Below are 20,553 nucleotides of genomic sequence, written 5' to 3' on the forward strand. Positions count from 1 at the left end.
AGGCTGAGCTGTGCACCAGATAATAGAGGGTGTTTGTAGAAAGATCACAAAGCAGTAGATCGTATTCTTTGATAAAGAACATTTGAAAGTCCTTAAATGAAAATCCAATGACTGAATTTTGGGTAACTTGAATTTTTTTTTTTTTTTTTTTTTAATTTTTATTTGTGTGCACGATGGTGTGCACGAGTGCATGCTGGCATCTACTGAGGCCAGAGAGTGTGTCAGATTCCCTGGAGCAGAAGGTGCAGGTAGCTCAGCTGTTTGAAGGGGGTGCTTGGAATGAAACTCTGGCCTGCTGCAAAAGGAGAACATGCAGTTCTAACTGCTGGACCATCTCTTTAGCCCCACACTTTAAGTCTTTAAACTTCTCTCTCTCTCCTCTAACTCTCTCTCTTCTCCCTCCCTCCCTCCCTCCCTCCCTCCCCCTCTCTCTTCCCCCTGCCTGGTGTGGTGTGTGTGTCCTCATTAACTGGATTCACCTCACTTATTTTCTCCTCTGGAAAGAAGGCTCGTCAATACTATTTCCTAGCTTCACACGCATTGCTGGAAGTCCATGTTTGAGAATAGAGATGGGCCTTTGCAGATGACATGCCCATCACCAACAGCCATCTCCTTGCCATGACTGTTGCGCTGGTTCCCTTTGCTCTGCAGTTCAGCTTGCCACACATCCTAACCGGACATATTAAAACATTCCTCTTCTCCATATACTCCAGTGTTTTTACATTTAGCCAGCTAGAGAAGCACTGACTTATAACCTCCATCCAAAGCCCAAGACTATGGCTTCGCTTTACAGGAAAGGAAATCTGGGTTGGTAAATTTAGATGAAAGAACCACAGGACTTTGTTGGAAGAGTCAGATAAAAGACAATGGGGGCATGGGGGTGGGGAGTGGAGAAGTTGGGGGTGGGGTGGCAGGGGATGGAGAGGGAAGAAGATCAGAAACCTTGCCCTGGCCACCCACTTGGTTCCAAGTTTCACTTCAGTTTCTGAGCTTCATGAAGGCTGCTTTTCTGATGAGCCTGGTTTCAGACATGCTCAGTGCTGGTACACTTTTCAGATGATCAGAGCTGGACCAAAATAGGCATTCTAATTTGACGAACCGGTTGATAACACTGAGTTTATGTGACAGATAACATGTATAACTCCATCCTTAATACCAGGCTTGTGTTAAGATGAACTTAGACAAACAGAAGGACCAGCTTTAAGCCCTCAGGTGTTGTTTTGGTGTAGGGTACAGAAAGTAGTTTGCCACAAACAAAGCTCCTAATGGGAAACTTTGGTTTTCATCTTTATATTATACACTAAAGTTAGCTTGTGAGATCTCCCAGGTGAACCATAAAGTGTTCACAATCAAGAATTTTTTTTTTGTGGGGCCTCTGCAGTTACGAGCATTTGCGGTTCTTGTCAAGAACCTGGGTTCAGTTTCTAGCACCTTCATGGTGGCTCATAACCATCTGTAACTCCAGTTCTAGGAGATCTGATGCCCTCTCCTGACATCTGTAGGTACCAGGCATACATATGGTATAGGAATGCATACAGGTGGGCTGGAGAGATGGCTCAGAGGTTGAGAGTGCTTACTGCTCTTCTAGAGGTCCTGAGTTCAATTCCCAGCACCTATACGGTGGCTCACAACCATCTGTAATGGGATCTGATGCTCTCTTCTGGTGTGTCTGAAGACAGCTACAGTGTACTTGCATACAATAAATAAATAAATAAATAAATAAATAAATATTTTAAAAAAGGAATGCATACAGGCAAAATATTTACATAAAAAATACATAAATCTTTTTTTTAAAAGAATGGTATTTAATTCACCTCTCTATTTTATCTATTTTAGCAGGCTAACAATATCCATCTGGTGGTTTGTTCTCAATACATATTTGTTAAGTAAGTAAGAAAATATTCATCCATGTTTTATTTATACTGCCCTAGGGTTCAGAAAACTGTTTTGCAATTGTCACTGTGTGATCTTCTGGCCCCTGCCATTGGGAGATGGCTTTCTAGGTGTTGGGATCCTGTACTAATAGTCCAGTTCTTTTTCTTGTCTACCATGATGCTTGCCTGCCATACATGTACAAGATGTACATGTATCCCATGTCTAGCCTCCCAGAGACAAACACACTAAGAAAATGGAATATTTTTAGCCAGGGCAGAAGATTCTGTTCAAATGTCAAGCCAAGCTAGGTCACTTATGAGTACAATAGGGCTTAAACTCTGAGACATCATGAACATCTGATGGGCACGTCATTCAATGTTTAATGGTATACCAAAGACCTTAGAGCTCCTGCCTTGAATCTGATAGAATCAATTAACTCCACGGGGTTTAGTAAATGAGTCACACTGGTGAACACTTCTGCTGAGAATCGTTCTAAGTATCTTTCATATCTAAAGTCGCTCCCCCTTCACAAGGAGGCACTAAAGTGTGAACTGTTGCCGCAAGCTCGATTTTAGGCGGCGATGCAACCAGAGCTCAAAGCTCAAGGAAGTTAACAGTGTGTCTGAGGACACATGGTTGGCAAATGGCAGACGCTAGAGTGGAATGGAGACCTCGTGGGTCTGCTCATCACATCACAGTTACTCTCAGCCTCAGGTGTAGGTAACCATGGAAACCCCTGCTGCAGGCAAAGGGATCCCGCATGCGTAAATCGAGTTTTGAAGGATTCATGGAGTCAGCCTCAGGAATGGGGATGTACACATTTGCTTCTTTTCGCACCAGGCCTGTTTATTCGTTTGTAAAGGGGAAATTAAATGGTCTCAGGATGCTTTCCGTTTCTACCTGCCTGGAAAGCAACACAGGCCCCGAAGTGGAGGAAGATGGGGAAGAAAGAAACAAAGAAAGAACAAGCAAAGCTTGTTCCGTTCCTGTAACTACGCCATTGCTCTGAAGGGCTTAGGACCCAGCTCCCTTTCATGTTAGCTTCTCATTCCCGTCTCCAGAGTTTTCTCCCTCGGGTAATTTTTCTTTACCTTATTTATTTACACATGCAGTTTGATTTCCTTTCTCGGGAGCTATGCAGTCAGGCCTACTATTTTAGGATGCTTTCTAGATAGCCTTTTTAGATGTCTTAAGATCTTTTCACTAGTATAAGGTTTTAAGTGGGGCCAGCGAGGTGGCACAGGTGGGTTGGTATAGGAGCTTGCTGCCAAGCATGATGACCCGAGCTTCATACCTGGGCCCCATGTGGTGGAAAGAGAGAGCTGACTCCAGAAAGTCCTTCCCTGACTTTCCTATGTGCATCGAAGCACACACTAATACACAAATAAATAAACAAACAAGTGCAATACAAATATTTAAACGCCCCTCAAATGCCATTTTACCCAAACCCCACGAGAATACCCATAGTACAAAGGTGGAAGCTGATACGGATCCACTTTCTTTATAATGATAAGCCTACATCACACAGCGAGCATGGAAAGTACCTGTTTCTTATGAAGCTTAGCTTGGATTCACTCTGAGGCTTATTAGAGGCACAGCCTGGGGGGTGGGGGAAGTAACGTAAAACCTCCTTTTTATTTCCTCATCTGAAAATGAGGTCACTGCATGCATCCTTGTGGGCAGCTGGAAAGATTAAATAATTCGTGTGAAAAACCTCTGAGGGAATGCCTGGAACCTGCTACCCACTCCCCACTGTGGCTCCACCCCCCCTTACCCTTTTCACTTACAAACACACTTCCCCCAGGAACCGAAACACCTTAGGGTCTGATGGGCGTGAATGGAAGAAGCAGATGCCAGCTTGATTTGGCAAAATTCCAAGTTGTCTATTAAGTTACCTCCAGAAACACCACAGGTAGTTCTTAAACTCTCAACTTCATTAGCAGAAAGCACTACCCCAGGAAACTAGCTGGTGCCACAAAGTGAATAATATGCGCTGTAACTTTTACCGAAGGCCCAGGCATCCCACATCAAAGCAAAAAACAGAAGTGGAAATTTGGCATTTGTGAAAGAAAGAACCGAGTAGGGTCTCCAACACTGCACCAATTATTCTAAAGAGAAGCTGCAAACCGAACACCTGACTTGAAGCATGCTGCAGGCTTTCCTATGTGGATTAGGTGACCAAAGTTACCTTGAACTATTAAAAGAAACAAACAAACTAACTAACTAACTAACTAACTAACTAACACCCCCAAACTGCATGGCAGTTTTTACTGGAAGCTATTTCAATATGAGCTAAGGGCGTTTTGTTTTAGCAATACTTAGATGCCTAAGTATAGATATAAATGCTGTCTGCGTCTTCATGTTTGTGTGAAGGAAACTTCGATAATTAGAGGAAGGATCAGTAAAAATGACCTATACTAAAAATGCTTCTCAAATATCTAGTGCTATTCATAAAGAATTTATTCTTTAGAAATCACCATGACAAACGGAAGGTGGATTCTGGATTTAGTCATCACCAGGTAAATACAGAACACAGAAGCAGAAGTCTATGTAGTGCTTTGTATCAACTTTGCTGGTTACAATTGCCAGGAGTGTTGGAGTACTATACAGACTGCAGGACACCCCTTCCCAGCCTTGGCATGTTAAGTGATTAGCATTATTCTGCCAAGTTCTGGGATATATCAGGACACAAAACTCACAGGAATCCTCTCCTCATGGGGTTTATGCTAATATGCACAATAAGATGATTTTAAGATATGTTCATTAAAAATTATACAACTATCGAATATGCTGAAGGAAAAGTCAGAAGGTCTACTGTGCAGCTCTGCTGTGGGCTTAGGATGTGACAAAGCTTTGAGGATTAGAAACATCTTCAGAGCGTCTATGGATGGTAAGACAGAGAACTTAGAGTGAACATAAACTTTAGTGGAGACCAAGGGAAGAGAGCATACTAGGGTCTACAGAGATGGAAGGAGGTTAGGTGAGGTCTAGGATACTTGTGTTCTTCAGACTAAAAATCACAAACTCTACACACTTAAGGAACAGAGAATAAGAATAAAGGGAGAGAAATAGACACTTAAATGTGTCCTTTTAGATCAATGCTTTTAATTATCTTTAAGACAAATGCTTTCCTGTGACCTGCAATCAAGTATTCTGGGTGTCATGCTACTGAAGGTGTTATGTGTCATGGTAGAGCACTAATGTGAGGTTTGTATCATTTTATGTGGCTCACGCTGTTGCCCTCAGAGGTAGCGGCATTTTCACCAGTGGATAAATCAATATATTACCTGCTCTTAGGGCATTGTGCATACAAGGCAAGTACTGCGACTCTAAACTACACACCCAGTCCATTTTTAACATTATTATATTATTATTATTTGTTTTTGTTTTTCGAGACAGGGTTTCTCTGTGTAGTCCTGGCTGTCCTGGAACTCACTCTGTAGACCAGGCTGGCCTCAAACTCAGAAATCCGCCTGCCTCTGCCTCCCAAGTGCTGGGATTAAAGGCGTGAGCCACCACTGCCTGGCCATTATTATTATTATTATTATTATTATTATTATTATTATTATTATTATTTAAATGAGACAGTATCTTGCTAAGTTTCCCAGTCTGGTCTTGAATTTGTGATCCTCCTTTTTCAGTCTCCTGACCATGGTCTGTGCAACCAAGCCAAGCAAACCATCTCTATAAATGATGCCCTTAGGCACTGCAGGCCAAAGCTAAGCCTGGGACTAAATAACAGAACGATCTTTTTTTTTTTTTTTTTTTTTTGGTTTTTCGAGACAGGGTTTCTCTGTGTAGCCCTGGCTGTCCTGGCACTCACTCTGTAGACCAGGCTGGCCTCGAACTCAGAAATCCACCTGCCTCTGCCTCCCAAGTGCTGGGATTAAAGGCGTGCGCCACCACCGCCCGGCCAGAACGATCTTAAATATCGAATTTTATTTCTGAGTTTTGGAAGACCCAGAGAAGAACGTTCTGGCAGAGCCTCGCTCAATGTGTGAACAAGTAGTTTTCCTGTACTTTTCTTTAAACCATAAGAAGTTTGGCTTTGAGGTCTCCTGATCTGTCAGAGCTAACGTCAGGTACTAACACTTGTTTTTGAGAGTGGGCCTTGCTGTGTGGCTCATGTGGACTCTGAATTTACGATTATAAGCATACACCATCATTTGTGCCCACCAGGAGCCAGTGCACAAGTGAACAAGAAGTGGGCTATTTTAAGAAGGTGGCATCTTGCTTTCCATTCACCATTCCCCATGGCCGCAGCGGTGACTTTGTGACTATTGCAGCCCTGCTAGGCTTAACAGACTTTGTGACTTCAGCACACTATCTTGTTCTCCGGAAGCCTATTACTCCCACGGTGGGCCGATTGGAACACTCAAGTGTCATGAGTTTTGTCCTTTGAATGAGCTTTGATGGCTTTGGCTTCATCTGGTAGGGACAGATAAGCAAGCAGAATGAATGTATTCTAACTCGATGGCTTGAAGTCAGCAAGTCATGTGCACATTCATCAGCTGAATCAGGGCTCCGGAAGCAGTAAATTGTTTATCAGATAATGGATAGAGCAGAGGACAGCCAGTGGACAGGATGACAAATTTAAGTTTCCTAGAATAAATGAAGTGGGAGCCTTGGTGATAACATACAGAACATTTTAACTTTGGAGAAACTACTCTATAAACTCCAATCCTAATGCATTAATCACAAGCCTTGGGGGGGGGGGCAGGGTCTTGTTATGTAGTCCAGGTTATCCTCTACCTTGGTATATAGCCCAGGCTTGCCTTGAACATGGGATCCTCTTGCCTATGTGCTAAAATTACAAGCACCACTACACTTGGCTATAGGATTTTTTTAAAGACAGGATAGTGTGTTTATAAGGAGGCTATACATTGTTATAAATGCAGTATGACAGTGACCCTACTGTGTGCAGGTGATCCTACTGTGGTGCAGTTTTAGGTGAGCGTCTTGTCTGGTGACTATGTGGATAAGTGTCAGTCAAAATACATTACATTCACTGTGGTCCCAGCCTTGAAATCTGCTAGATGGCAGGATGTGTATGCACCTTTTTCTGATTTTGAGAGGGTCCAGTAATGAGTACAGAAAACCCAAAAAAGAGATATAAATACTGTCTAGGAAAGAAATTTAAATGAAAGAACCAAGTTTGCTTGGAGAGAGGGCAAACAGATAACAATAGTGGTTTTGATGGCTACAGGATTCCTAAAAGATTCCCATCAGTTCATTTATTTCATTTATTTCTTCACCTGAACTAATAGCAAATATGGGAGGGACAAAAGGAAAGACAGTCAAAAAAAAAAAAAAAACAAAAAAAAAAAAAAAAAAAACAAAAAAAAAAAAAGAACTGGGGAGCTGGAGAGATGGCTCAGTGGTTAGGAGCACTGACTACTCCTCCAGAGGTCCTGAGTTCAATTCCCAGCAACCACATGGTGGCTCACAGCCATCTATAATGGGATCTGATACCCGTTTCTGATGTGTCTGAAGACAGTTACAGTGTACTCACCTACATAAAATAAATAAAAAATTCTGCAATTAAAGAAGAGGAAGAATGAGAAGGAGAAGGAGAAGAAGAAGGAAGAAGGAAGATGAAGAAGAAGAAAAGAAGAAGATGATGAAGAAGAAGATGATGATGATGAAGGAGGAGGAGGAGGAGGAGGAGAAGAAGAAGAAGAAGAAGAAGAAGAAGAAGAAGAAGAAGAAGAAGAAGAAGAAGAAGCAGCCTTAAGACACTCTTCTCCATTTCTAGAGATCAAGAATTGAATAAAGGCAAGTGTAGGGTTGAGCACACACAGAAGTAAAGCTGTACAGATTAGAGAAACTGATGCTCGGGTCAAGGTAGCAGTGGAAACAAATATTCCCGTATGCATTTGTTTGTGAGAACCAGTTAAACACTGAAGAAGTTGTCAGGGCCGATTGCGAGGATTTCCATCAATAAAAAAAAAAAAAAAAAAAACCAAAACAAAAAACAGATTGACAGTTTTAGGTTCACATTCAGAATAGTCTACCACAAACCTGGTCTTTTCGGTATAGAGGGAAGCAGCTAGTGTGGTTTCTGTGAGTCCATCATCTGTGCTAGACACTGATTCATACTGGGGTCTGTCCCCATGGCATAAGTGGCAACAGCAGAGATCAATGATGTCAGCTCACCCTGCCACACTGATGACCAGAAAGACCACTCCAGAGTTTATGAGAAAAATGGACAGATTCACAGCAATTAGCTGTAGTACCATCTCTCGTGCTACAAGTAGGCTCTTGCAATTTTCCCATTGTTGATACACTGAGATTTTTTCATCATTTAGAGCAAATAAAGCTGCAATTCTAAGCCATAAATTCAGAGGTGACCCTTTACTTTATAGATTATAGACAAACAAGTTAGAAAACTCAGGGGCCAGCATAGTGGGTGCTTCAGTGTGGATAGGTAGTGTCCATCAAAGGTCCAGGGGATGTGATCCCCTGCTTGGTCTTACAAGAAGGTAGAGACAGTGTGAAAAAGTTAGGTCATTGGTGGTGTGACATTGAAGGGGATGGTAAAATGGGACTAAGTCCCCACCCCGCCTCATCTTTGCTTCCTGGTCATGAGCTTAGTCAAGAGGATGGTTATGGGCTATTATTGCTCATAAAAATGTTTTCTAACCAACATTTTCAATATTGAGCACTTGGTTGCTGTGGGCATTTTATGTGAAGTTTATCTTTGAAAATGTTTCAGATTAAGTTCTCTGGGTCTCACCTACACACACACACACACACACACACACACACACACACACACACACACACACAGAGCTGTCTCTAAACCTATCAGTTTCGTGTCACAAGCACACATTCCTGTCAGTGTCCATGCCTGAAATGATGAGGAATTACCTTGTGTCTTCTTTTCTTTACTCTATGTATTATAAAAGTGAACATTCTAAAGAAACTGTCTTTCTTATTTATTTATTTACTTATTTATTTATATAAGGTTTCACTGTATAGACCTGACTGGCTATGGAACTATGTGGACCAGAAAGACTGCCCTCAGACTCATAAAACTCTGCCTGACTGAGTGAGCTTTTGTTTTGTTTTGTTTGTTGTTGTTGTTTTTATTTTTTCGAGACAGGGTTTCTCTGTGTAGTCCTGGCTGCCCTGGAACTCACTCTGTAGACCAGGCTGGCCTCGAACTCAGAAATCCGCCTGCCTCTGCCTCCCAAGTGGTGGAATAAAGGCGTGCGCCACCACTGCCTGGCATTGAGTGAGCTTTTAATGTCCCATAATTCTGCACTTGTGAGGCTGAGACAAGAGAGTCACAAGTTCCAGGTGAGCTAGTGTGACTGTGGCAAGGACTCTGTCTTTGATTTATTTCTTCCCAGTTTCTCACCATGCAATGTTCTTAACCCCAGCAGAAGTCACCAGATTCCAAGCAAATACTCAAGAAATATGAATTAATAACCGTCTTAATAAACCAGGTATTTAGACTAAGACAGCTTACCTGTCTCGCTTCCAATCAAAGGTTGATTTGCAAAATGCTTGACAAAATCCTTTAAAGATGAATATTCATTAAAGCCAAATTTAAATGAGTACCCAGTATATTCAACATGAAAGTGTTTGACAGAGTCTTTTGCTCTGAAAGAAAAAAAAAAGTGTTTAATGTTATTTAACAAATGACAATTCTTTTTGAAGGCGAATATAGCAATGTGTTAGCATCACCGTAAATAAGCCTTTGAGAATGCTGAACACACAGCCATCAAAATCACTGAGCATTTTAAAGGCTGTTGTTCATTTTTTTCTGGCAGGGAATATTCTCAGCTTTTCACTCTACCTGAAGACAAGAGACAGTTCCCCTGCCTGCTCTTCCACTGACTGCAAAGGTTCTTGAATATTAACCTCCATAAAGGCCATGAATTCAGCGACAGGGGTGACAGACAGGACATGTGTGTCCTTGGCCCTCTTCCCTTGTCTGGGAGTCAGTCAGAAGCCTGCTTCTGTCAGTGAGCCACATGACCCTAGTCTTCCCCGCCCCTCGCCTGCCTGCATGATCATCTACGGAATAGAGTGTCAGATTTCCAAGGCTGTCATTTCCCGCTTCATCTTTGAGATGAAAAGCATTGTATAAAATCTCTCCTGCTCACCTCATTTGTGCATTTATCTTCTTCCTAGTCTCACCTCCCACTATGTGGCCAATACCCCAACTTCAGAATATCTCAAAGTCAACAGTAAGACCTTACTGAGACAGGTTGCTGGGTCTCACACCTAGACAATGATTCATCAGGTGGAAGGTAGGCCCTCAAGAGGAAGCATCGAACAGGTTCTCAGTGGATGTTGCTGATCTGGGGCGCCAGCTTCAGCATCTCTGTCCATCTGGACCTGCTGTTCTTCTAGAACGAGGTTTTTTTCATCTTTGCTCCTAACCTCCTTCAACTGTCCCTTCCTGTTGGTCTCTGCTGGTAAACCACCTTGAATCTTCCTGAAAAGTCTACCTTACATTGAGTGCCCTTTGACTTCTTGCTCAAAAACTTGCCTTCTTTTATGCAATTGCTACACTCTGCTTTGTAGCAAGATTTGGGTCTTGGTGGCTCTACGAGGCTATACTTCTTGCTAACAAGGTCGTTGAGATAAAAAGATGGCTGGTACAAAATGCATGCTTTCAAAGATTTATTATTAAGGGAATGGACAAACAAATGAATAAAAATAATCATAACTCTAAACAACTGGTCTATGGATTCTGTCACCTTTGATGGTAGCTTCCTCTCGCCCTAAGGGTTACCAAGTATTTGTAATGAAAACCAGTGATTTATATTTTAATTTTTCATGAAGATGAAATACATGCAATTTATTCATAAATAGCTTATGATCAGATGAGTCACAAATAGATAAAACTTTAGTTACTATCTGTGATCTAATAATTCTACCTGATGCACAGTACATGTACCTGTGTTCTCACATGTGCAGGTACATGTGTGTATAAGCACATGTGCACATGTGTGCACATGGTTGTGGAAGTCAGGGGCTAACCTCAGGTATCATTTCTCTCGAATCTTCTGCATGGATTTTTTTGAGGCAAGGACTCTCACTGAATCTGGGGTTCACCAATTCAGCAAGTTTGTGTGGCCAGTGAGCCCGCCCCAGGGGTACCTCTGTGTCCTCCTCTCTAGTGTCAGGATTATAAGCACATACCAACATTCCTAGTTTTCTACATGGGTGCTGGGAGTCCAACTAAGTTATTTTCTTCTTGCATAGACTTAGCTATTACTGGCTGAGTTATTTCCCTAGTCCCTAGCCCTGTTATTTAGAAAATTTATAAATAAAACTCGTCAGGGTGACTCCAAGTATTAATAGATATACTTTTTCTTCCCTCTGGCTACCTAATTTGCTCCCTACTCTGTATCTGTCTCTCCTTCTTCTTTTCAAATAGGCATGTAGACTCACTGCTAGAGAATGAAAGGGATGCCAGACAGAATTCACAGATGCCCTGACCCCAACTCCGATGTATATCCCTGTTCCGATTATCCAGGTAAGAATTAATCAAGATGGAGTCGTGAAAAGATTTAGCACACTGTTAAGTCTCCAAATTGGTTCATCTTAAAAACAGGAAGAATCTCTGTGTGGGCCTGACGTCTTCACTTGAACTCCGTGGAACAGAATTCTCCGTCATGGGAGAGGGTAGAGAGGTGTGCTCTGGCAGGAAGGCAGCAGACATTCGTGCCATGTTCATTACTCACACAGGCCACATAGCATGGACCGCAGTGACATCTGTCAGTTGACACTGCTCCCTGAATGACAGCTAGGGGAACAGGGACCCTTGTGCTACCGCAGCAGGGAAATGAAAGACAGGCAAACGAGGTAAGGAAAGGAGGAAGTGATGCAAGGCTTCTGCCTTCCGGACAAGAGCCCCAGCTGCAGCTGAAAACATCTTTATGTCAGGCTGGGAGAATTTAAATAGAGAAGCCACCCAGGCAAGGCCCGGACTTTAATGAATGTAGGAACAGTGACAATTTGTGTTGTTTTAAGCCATTATAGTTTTTTGGTGACTTCTTATATAGCATAGAAAATGAATACTGAAGGGTCCATGTCTGAGGAGAGGATAAACAATATGCTAAATTCTTTGCTTTTGAGCTCAACTGAAGCCTGTCGACAGTTGTTTAGAGAAGTACTTTTTTTGTGTCTGTTTGTGTGTGTGCATGCATGAACGTTTACATGTTTGCAGGCACACTTATACGTGCAAGTGCATGTGCATATCGTTGTGTGCATGTGACAACCAGAGGCCAGCCTTGGTTATTGTTCCTCAGACAGCACCCATCTCTGGCTTACAACTCACGAAATAGACTAGGCTGGCTATCCAGTAAGCAGTGTCTGTTTCCATAGCAACAGAATTGAAAATATACACTACCGTATCTGACTTCTTCCATCCTTCCTTCCTTCCACCGCCCCTCCCTCTCCCTCTCTCCTCTCCCCTCCTCCCTGACTGAGAATAAAACAGCTAAGAAAGTAAGAAAGTGTCTCCCAGGTTGGAGAGCTAGCATAGTTGGTAAAGTACATGCCTTGAAAGTGTGAGAACATGAGTTTGGGCCCCAAAACCAAAGAAGAAGGAAGAAGAGGGAGAGAGGGGGAAGAGAGGGAGGGGAAGAGGGAGAGGGAAGGAGGAGGAAGGATTAATTACTAACAAAACCCCAAACCAAATAAACCAAAATGGCTGAACTGGATGAGAAGGAGCTAGGAACAGCATCAGGGATGTAGCCACTGCCATCCCGAAAGTGCAGGGAGGCCAGGAACTTAGAGGAAGGAGAGGATGGGAGAGCAAGACTGGTCTGAGGGACTGCCCTGAAGGGAACACATGACTTCCAAGCGTTCCTGGATTTGTAGAAGTGCTGCCACAGTCATCCAATGGCCCAACAATGGCCATTATTAGCATAGAGCCCTTACATGTATATCCAGCCAAGGCCATAAGAACTCAGGAACACTTAGTGCTTGGCACTAGAAGCCAGCCTGTCAGGGGTTCACAACCACAAACGGAGTCATTGGGGGATGGGAGGAGAAACCTTAAATGCACTGGGCATCCTCATAGCCTGGTGCAACTCAGAGGGACTAGATTAGCTCACCGTTGGGGGAAATAGATGGAGTCCATAGGAAAAAATTAAAGTTGCGCCGGGCGGTGGTGGCGCATGCCTTTAATCCCAGCACTTGGGAGGCAGAGGCAGGCGGACTTCTGAGTTCGAGGCCAGCCTGGTCTACAGAGTTAGTTCCAGGACAGCCAGGGCTACACAGAGAAACCCTGTCTCGAAAAACAAAAAAACAAAAAAAAAAACAAAACAAAAAAAAACAAACAAAAAACAAAACAAAACAAAACAAAACCAAAAAAAAACAAAATTAAAGTTGCATGTTACATGCATGTTGCATGCAACTATGAACACTTCATGGTCACAAACCATTGTGCTTTTTTCAGGCAAGAAAGAAATTGCAAAAAGGGGCCCAGTTTAGGAATTCAGAGGACAGTGCTGTTTCCCTGTTAATTGAGCCAAGACAGACAGCCTGTTCCTTTGGGTTTCAGGGTCTTCATGTGTCTAATGACAGGTTGGGATTAAATGTCAGTCTCCTTTGGTTTTGACATATTTTTTTCTGCAGTGAATAGAACAAGAAATATTTTTTTAGTGCATGTGTGTGTGTGGTGGGTAAATGTGTGTGTGTGTGGTGTGTATGTGTGTGTGTGTGTATGTATGTGTTTCTGTGAGTGCAAGTGCCCAGGTAGCCAGAGATGTCAGATTTCCCTGAAGCTTGAGTTACAGGCCATTGTGAATTCCCAAACATGGATACTAGGAACCAAACTTGGGTCCTTTGCAAGAGCCCGGTGCTCTCAACCATGGAACCATCTCTCCAGAAGTCTTTCTCTGGAAAGACTTCTCTACAATCTTATCATTCAGCATTTGAAATCCTTTAATCTGGTGACTCACCAGGAATTAGGGAATTTTTGACACCTGACAGTGTGAGTGCTACAAAGTGAGCAGGCAACAGATGGGACTGAAATCCTCCAAGTCCTTAGGCACCTACCTCACAGAGAGAGAGTAGAGCCCGGTCTGCTCATTGCTGTCCCTCAGCAGGTAGCTGCCATCACGTCCGTTGGAGAGCAGAAGGGCCTCAGCAGCATGGCGGGTGAGGTTGCTGTGGTACCACCTAGAAAGACCAGAACAGGGCTTTCCTTCAGGACGAGCCATGGGTAACATTTCTCTGGAGTTTGCCCCTCAGAGATAAATGACCAATATTCTCCATATTAAGGATGCCAGAGACCAGTTTCTCAGCCCGAATGAGAACTAGGAATTCCCTCAGATGAGTGTGAGAAACACCAGTGGCACCTAGCAGTATGCCATAGGCTGTGGTCAGAACTAGCTCCCACATTGTCCTAACCTCCAGCTCCGAAGACTGTGACCTTATTTGGAGAGAAGTGAAAACAAGGCCGGTCAGGTGGGCACAATCCAGCATGGTTGGAATCTTTCCGTAAAAAGAGAATGCTGGAGGAGAGATTTCCATACAGGAGAAGGCTGTGTGACCAGGATTGTTCCCAGAGAGCCAGAGTGATCAAAACAGGTTCTTCCTCAAAGCCTTCTTGAAGGAGCCACCCTCCTAGATGCTCCGTTTTGAACTTGTAGCCCTTGAAGCTGTAAAATGGTGGATTACTCTTTGTCAAACTACTCAGTTTGCAAGGCAGCCCAGTAAATAATAGCGTGGCTTAAGGGGCCTAATCTAAAACAGGTATAACAGAGGCTGGGGGGGGGATGGCTCAGCGTTTAAAGTATTTGCCACGAAGGGGGAGGGGAGAGAGGGAGGGAGGGAGGGAGGGAGGGAGGGAGGGAGGGAGGGAGGGAGAGAGGGAAGAAGGGAGAGAGAGAGAGAGAGAGAGAGAGAGAGAGAGAGAGAGAGAGAGAGAGGGAGAGAATCTCCAGAGGAAGCTGGCTAGCAGAACTAGCTATGCCCGAAAGCTCTGGGTTTGTCTGAGAGGCACAGCCTCAATGAATTAGGTGGCAGAACTATGAAAATGGTTTCCAGTGTCATCTCTGAGCCTCCACATTCACGAGCACTCCCTCCACACACATTCAAGCATACATACGTACATACGCACAAACATGACAATAAAAAAAGTAAAGAAGAAAAGTGTCCGTAAAAAGCATTGGCCAATCTCTTTTTCTTTTGTCTATCTCACTCTTTTCCAAGAGTAGGGAAATTTCATGAGAAAAACCAAGCCGTCCGGGGGCCATGAGAAAAAATGAAGCAGTGCACAAAGAACCCTGGTGTTTCAGAGGGAGCACTGCTGTCAAGTTAAACACTGTTTCAAGTTGATGAATGTCGAAGGAGCTGGGAAAGTCCCAAAGAGATTCAAGCTGACCTTTACATATTCCTGTGTTTTTTAAATTGATCTTTGTGGTTTAGAAAAGGTGATACATATGCATGGTTAAAAGAAGACAATACAAACAGAGCCCTTTTCTTACCCTGGAGCCTCAGTTTCCCTGTTCCTTCTTCCAGGAGACACTTTTCCACATAACTGTGTCTCCATCTCAGAGCTAAGTCCTTGAACCTAGCTAGCATTCGATTCTGTCCCCACTTCCTAATTCTACAGGAAAAAGAGCATTCTAGGCCACGGTCATGTACTCTAGGCCTTTCTCTCAGAGACAGGTCCTTTATTTGGTCTTTAAAGCAGTGTGGTAACTGGGGTAGTGACCCTGGAGTCATGTTGCCTGGGTCCCAATCCAGGTGATGCCTTTCACTTGAAACAAGACCTTAGGCAAGTTACTTCACCTGTCTGGGCAGCTTCAGCTCCCTTATATAGCCAAAGTCAGACGAGCAATATCTGCATGGGGCTGGAGAGATGGCGTAGTGGTTAAGAGTACTGGCTGATCTTTCAGAGGACCCAGGTTCAATCCTTAGCACCCACATGGCAGCTCACAACTGACTGTAACTCCAGTTTCCAGGGGACTTGATACCAATGCACATGAAATAAAATTAAATAAATTAAAAGAAAAAAAAAAAACCCAGTCTCTATACCTCGTAGGCCAGCCGTGAGGATGGCTCATGTTAACACCGGTGAAGTGGCAAACAGCAATACTCAGTAGGTTAGTTACCATCCCTAGTAAGATTTACTCAGCTATACCTGGCAACGTCTCCACTGCGGTCATGATCCTTATTCTACTTTGTATTATTTTGATTTAGTCCAGAAAGCTAGGCACTAGAGATAGTTGCCACCTGCAGGGACCCCCCAGTCCCAGCGTGCTGGTGAGGCAGGGAAGGCCAGTCATTCAGATGATGCCCGTGGTGTTAAGGAGGCATCTGAGGGGTGCAGGCAGTGAGAGATCTTTTGGTCAGCAGCGCAAGCATCCATTGTGATGGGCCTGTGGTAATGAAGTGTCAGCCTGAGCGGTTGAGCAATAGAGTTAAGTGGGGCTGTGGAAGGGACCTGCGCTGGCCAATGCTGCTTTCTCTGGTAGATCTCTCACAGATGAAATCGTTCAGTAGCCGACAGAGTCTGAAACGTAACCCCTTCTCTGACTATCATCTTTTTTTATCTTTTTTTTTTTATCGCAGGCTTTTGTGTCCTTAATCTCCTAAAGCACTCATCTCCCGAGTACCTTTTAAACTTTGAATTTTGAATTGTCCCTAAAAGCTAAGTTCTGTTGTGCAGGACAGACGAGCACCTTGTTTGTCTGGTCTTGTTTCAGGGCACGCACAAAAGGCCGGCCGCCTGAGCTTGCTCTGGTCTCTTCAGAATTGCATGAGGGTGCTCACACAGAGCCTGCTGTGGACAAAAGCTCCTGGTCATCATTTTTCTCTGTACTTTTGCAAGACTAATAGTTTTAGAATGAAGCATAATAAGAAACTAGTTGGCTAGTGGGCACCGAGAAGAGAAAGGTGGATTAACGAGTGTCCACCTTGGACCCAAGCAGGTGGGGAGCAGAGCGAGCCAGGAAAAGCAGCCATGCTTTCAATGCAATCCCTTCCTCTGTGGCCCCTACTGCTCCATCCTCCGACCACTTTAGCTTAGCTTAGCAATTCTGTGGTCCCTGATTTAGTTTAGGAACTGTGTGTTCCCTCCCGTAGCAACTTCAGGTTGTCACAAATCAAGATGACAAGGTTTTCACAGAGAAAACTGTACTTTCAAATACTGAGAGGCTGTCTTCTGTTATACAATTTGCCCAGTTCCTTAACTTTTGCAAAAGAGAACAAACCACAGCTTTACTGAATTCTCTATCACTAACATGTCAGACTTTCTCCTAGCTGTTGGTGACCTGTGACTACACAGTGTTGAATAAGGCTTCTTTTCCAACTCCGAGTCCTTTGGTCTTACTTTCTCTAAAGAAACAAAAAGTGCATTATAGTCAGCTTTCATCCCCATGGGTTATAGATTTTCACAGCTGTGTCTCAAGGTCAGCGCCAGTAAGAGTAAAGATGTTAGTCTAATTATAAACTCGGGCAGAATACTTGCACTGGGTTTATAAGAATATGAAAACTAGCAGTTGGCCTTGAAAAAAAACAGTGGCCTTATCTCTCCCACGATAAGGCAGCACATTAGGAAACAGCCACCCACTAAATAGTTTTCATAGCTGCCTCTCAGGGAGGTACAGGAAATACACTCAACCACAGAGAACACAGGCAGGCTGGATCCAGAAGCTTGTCCTCAGCTCAGTCCCTCCAGCCTTCATCCCAGCGCTTCCTCATGCTGGAAGCTTCTAGGAGACCGTTGCAGCATGCTGGAAACACCAAGGTGTTTTATCCTTTGGGTTTTATTATTTTAATTTACTGGTCTGTTTATGTCTTGTTTATGCTATGTCTTTGAAGGAAAGACTTTAAAATTTTTGAGATAGCACACACTACGTTAAAAGCACACCCCAAAAAAATTACAAGGAAAAAAAAAAAACCCTTTCTATATGCTATTTACTTAAATACTTTTGATATTTACTTTACGCAAATATTTATAAAAACCACTAAATTCACTACCAGACCACTAATGAGTTGCTGTTGGTGCTTGGAAATCAACACAAAGCCTTGCTACTCAAAATTTTGGCTAGCCATATGAGCAGTACCTGAGGTCTTGATAGAAATGAATATTCTTGTCCCCCAGTCCCCTGAGGGCTCAAGTGATTTCTACTCTAAGAATCTGAGAAACATGAACATGAAAGACCCATAATCCTAAGAACTTTCATTCAGTAGCGGTAATGGCTTGAGTTTGATCTTTGGCATCTTGAGGAAAGAGCAAGGCGAAGTTTTATATGGGTTTCAGCAGAGAAAGAGATCCTGCCAGTTAAGAGTCAGAAATCCTCTGTGGCTGCCGATATAGTGTTTTAATCTGCTGGACAGAGCCAAGGAAGCCTCGTGGAGGGAGTGATGGCACTCTGGGCTTGACCATGGATATTGGATCTATTAGGTAGTGAGAGAAAGGGCATCTCAAGAGGAAAGAGCACAAGCAAAGACACTGGGGTCAATTTGTGTATGGTTCATATGGACAGCAGAATGCCTAGCTGAAGCACAGAGCCCATGTTGGAGAGTAATGCAAAATAACATTAAAAAAACCAGTGGTTTGCATCCTCATTTAAGGTACTTTTTTTCATCCCTCCTTTCCTTCTTTCCTCCTCCCTTCCCTCTGTCCTTCCTTTTTCCTCCTTTCCCTCATCCTCCCTTCCCTCCTCCCTTCTTCCCTTCCCTTCTCCCTTCCTGGATGTACTAGGGGTTGAATCCAGGGCTTTGCACATGTTAATTAAGCAAAGCCCTCAGCTGTAGAGTATTTATTTCTCGTCAAGAAAATTTCTTAGCCGCCGAGTGGTGGTGGCGCACGCCTTTAATCCCAGCACTTGGGAGGCAGAGGCAGGCGGATTTCTGAGTTCGAGGCCAGCCTAGTCTACAGAGTGAGTTCCAGGACAGCCAGGGTTACACAGAGAAACCCTGTCTCGAAAATACAACAACAACAAAAATAAAATAAAACAACAACAACAAAAAAAAAAGAAAGTTTCTTAGCAACCCATGCCTATGGATTATCAATATATTTAATCATACGTTTCCCTTCTTGGTGAAGAGGAGTGACCTAGAACTTGGATTCTGTTGATATTGAATTATAAAGGAACATATATTTGAACCAAAAAACAGGACTAGAAACTCTTTATTATAGGAAAGCAGAAAGAAAAATAAAAGCCCACAGCTGGTATAAATACTCAAAAAAATGTTTATCTTTTTCTCTTCTGTTTCAAAATTGTTCTCATTTAAAAATGCTGGTGACAACCTCTGAAGTCTTTGGGCCCCAGAGGACGGATGGATAATAAATGTGGCTCTCCTTCTCTAAGGCCATGGCACAGATGATTGATCTGTGGTTGAACTTACAGCTTGGCTTCACATTCTCTGTGAACACAGTGAGGAAAAAACATGAGATCTCCACTGGGCTTTCCCGATCCAAGCCATCCCCACTTGGGTTGATCTGACCTTAGCTCCTGAGTTGATCCTCAGGACGGGTCGGATGTTGATCTCTTTGTGTACCTTTGTACATAGAGTCAGTGCTGGATGCTTCAACCGTGGGAAAGGCAAAGTTTTGGCCTCTCTGTGTCTTCAGAAATTGCCAGTGTAGGATAAAGACATCTCTCGTTTAGCTCCAGAGCTCTCAGCACTGAATTACAGTCAGGCTGTATCTAAGACAAGATGGTATTGTTCATAGAAGACACCCATAAGGTAGAACTTCACTTCTCAAGTAGAGAGAGGCAAGTAGAAGCTTTCCACAGGGTTGGGGAAGTTCAGAAACAGCTCAGGTAGGTGCAGCACACTGTATGGAGGAGGCTTAGTCTCCCCACGGTCTTTCCAGCTGGGAGTTTTTGGTGATGGAGTCAGCAAGGCTGGGACTTTCCACATCACTGTTTTAAGTGTCCCGCCTGTACAGGCTACTAGCAGTGCTGAATGGCTAGTTGTCGGAAGCTTTAGGAAACAGACCTGGCAGAAGCACCACATGCCGATAGCTACCCACTAAAGCTGGGTGTCAAACCTCAGCTCAAAACAAACAAACAAAACAGCACTGAAAGGAGAAGTATAGAAATATTTTTATGTGGGGTTTCTGCCCCCACTCTACCTCTGTATAGCTCCTGAATAAAATGCACAGAAACCTTATATTTTTATTAACACTCTGTAAGCCTAAACTGGGCAGGTTCTGAGCTATTCTAACCTACATCCCAGCCACAGGCTCCACGTTATTTGCCAACCTGAATCTAGCTCTATTTGCTCTGCTCCACGTGTGTTCCCAGGACAAGTTTCTTTTGGCCATGTGTTCATGGTCCATCCTGACTCATGGCAGTCTCCTTCTTCCCCCATCTTTTTTCCTTCTCTTCATGGTTCCTGAGACTGCCCCTCCACATACTTGATCTCCAGTCCCACCTTCCTCCTCCTCCTCCTGTCCAGGGAAGTAATCTTTATAGCACATTGGTCAATACAATATCTATGCTTAGACTTTAACCTGGTCTTGGGGCACAAAACTCAGCATCTCAATACACAGAGCACAAGACCAACCCCAACACAGAGGTAGTTAGAGACCATGATCAACTTGTGCTTGGAGTCTGATAATAAGACCAGAAGTTCTGGAAAGTGGAAACACCGAGACAGAAAGAGGAAGAGGAACAGAGACTCAGAAACATGGGAGTCAAAGAGAGACAGACAGAGATACATAAAGACATGCAGTGCAGGCCA

General features: G+C 43.5%; 1 protein-coding gene across 1 annotated transcript in view; it reads right to left on the reverse strand.

Annotated features, from left to right (window-relative positions):
* The window catches only part of Dapp1 (dual adaptor of phosphotyrosine and 3-phosphoinositides 1), a 48,322-nt gene that overhangs the window by 18,326 nt on the left and 9,443 nt on the right, over positions 1 to 20,553 (reverse strand). The window contains exons 2-3 of the mRNA XM_034500261.2: positions 13,903 to 14,025; positions 9,350 to 9,483 (exon numbers count right to left, since the gene is read on the reverse strand). Coding sequence (XP_034356152.1) covers positions 9,350 to 9,483; positions 13,903 to 14,025 — 257 coding nt within the window. The remainder of the gene's footprint in view (positions 1 to 9,349; positions 9,484 to 13,902; positions 14,026 to 20,553) is intronic.

This window comes from Arvicanthis niloticus, chromosome 4 (assembly GCF_011762505.2).
Source record: "Arvicanthis niloticus isolate mArvNil1 chromosome 4, mArvNil1.pat.X, whole genome shotgun sequence".
Taxonomy (NCBI): domain Eukaryota; kingdom Metazoa; phylum Chordata; class Mammalia; order Rodentia; family Muridae; genus Arvicanthis; species Arvicanthis niloticus.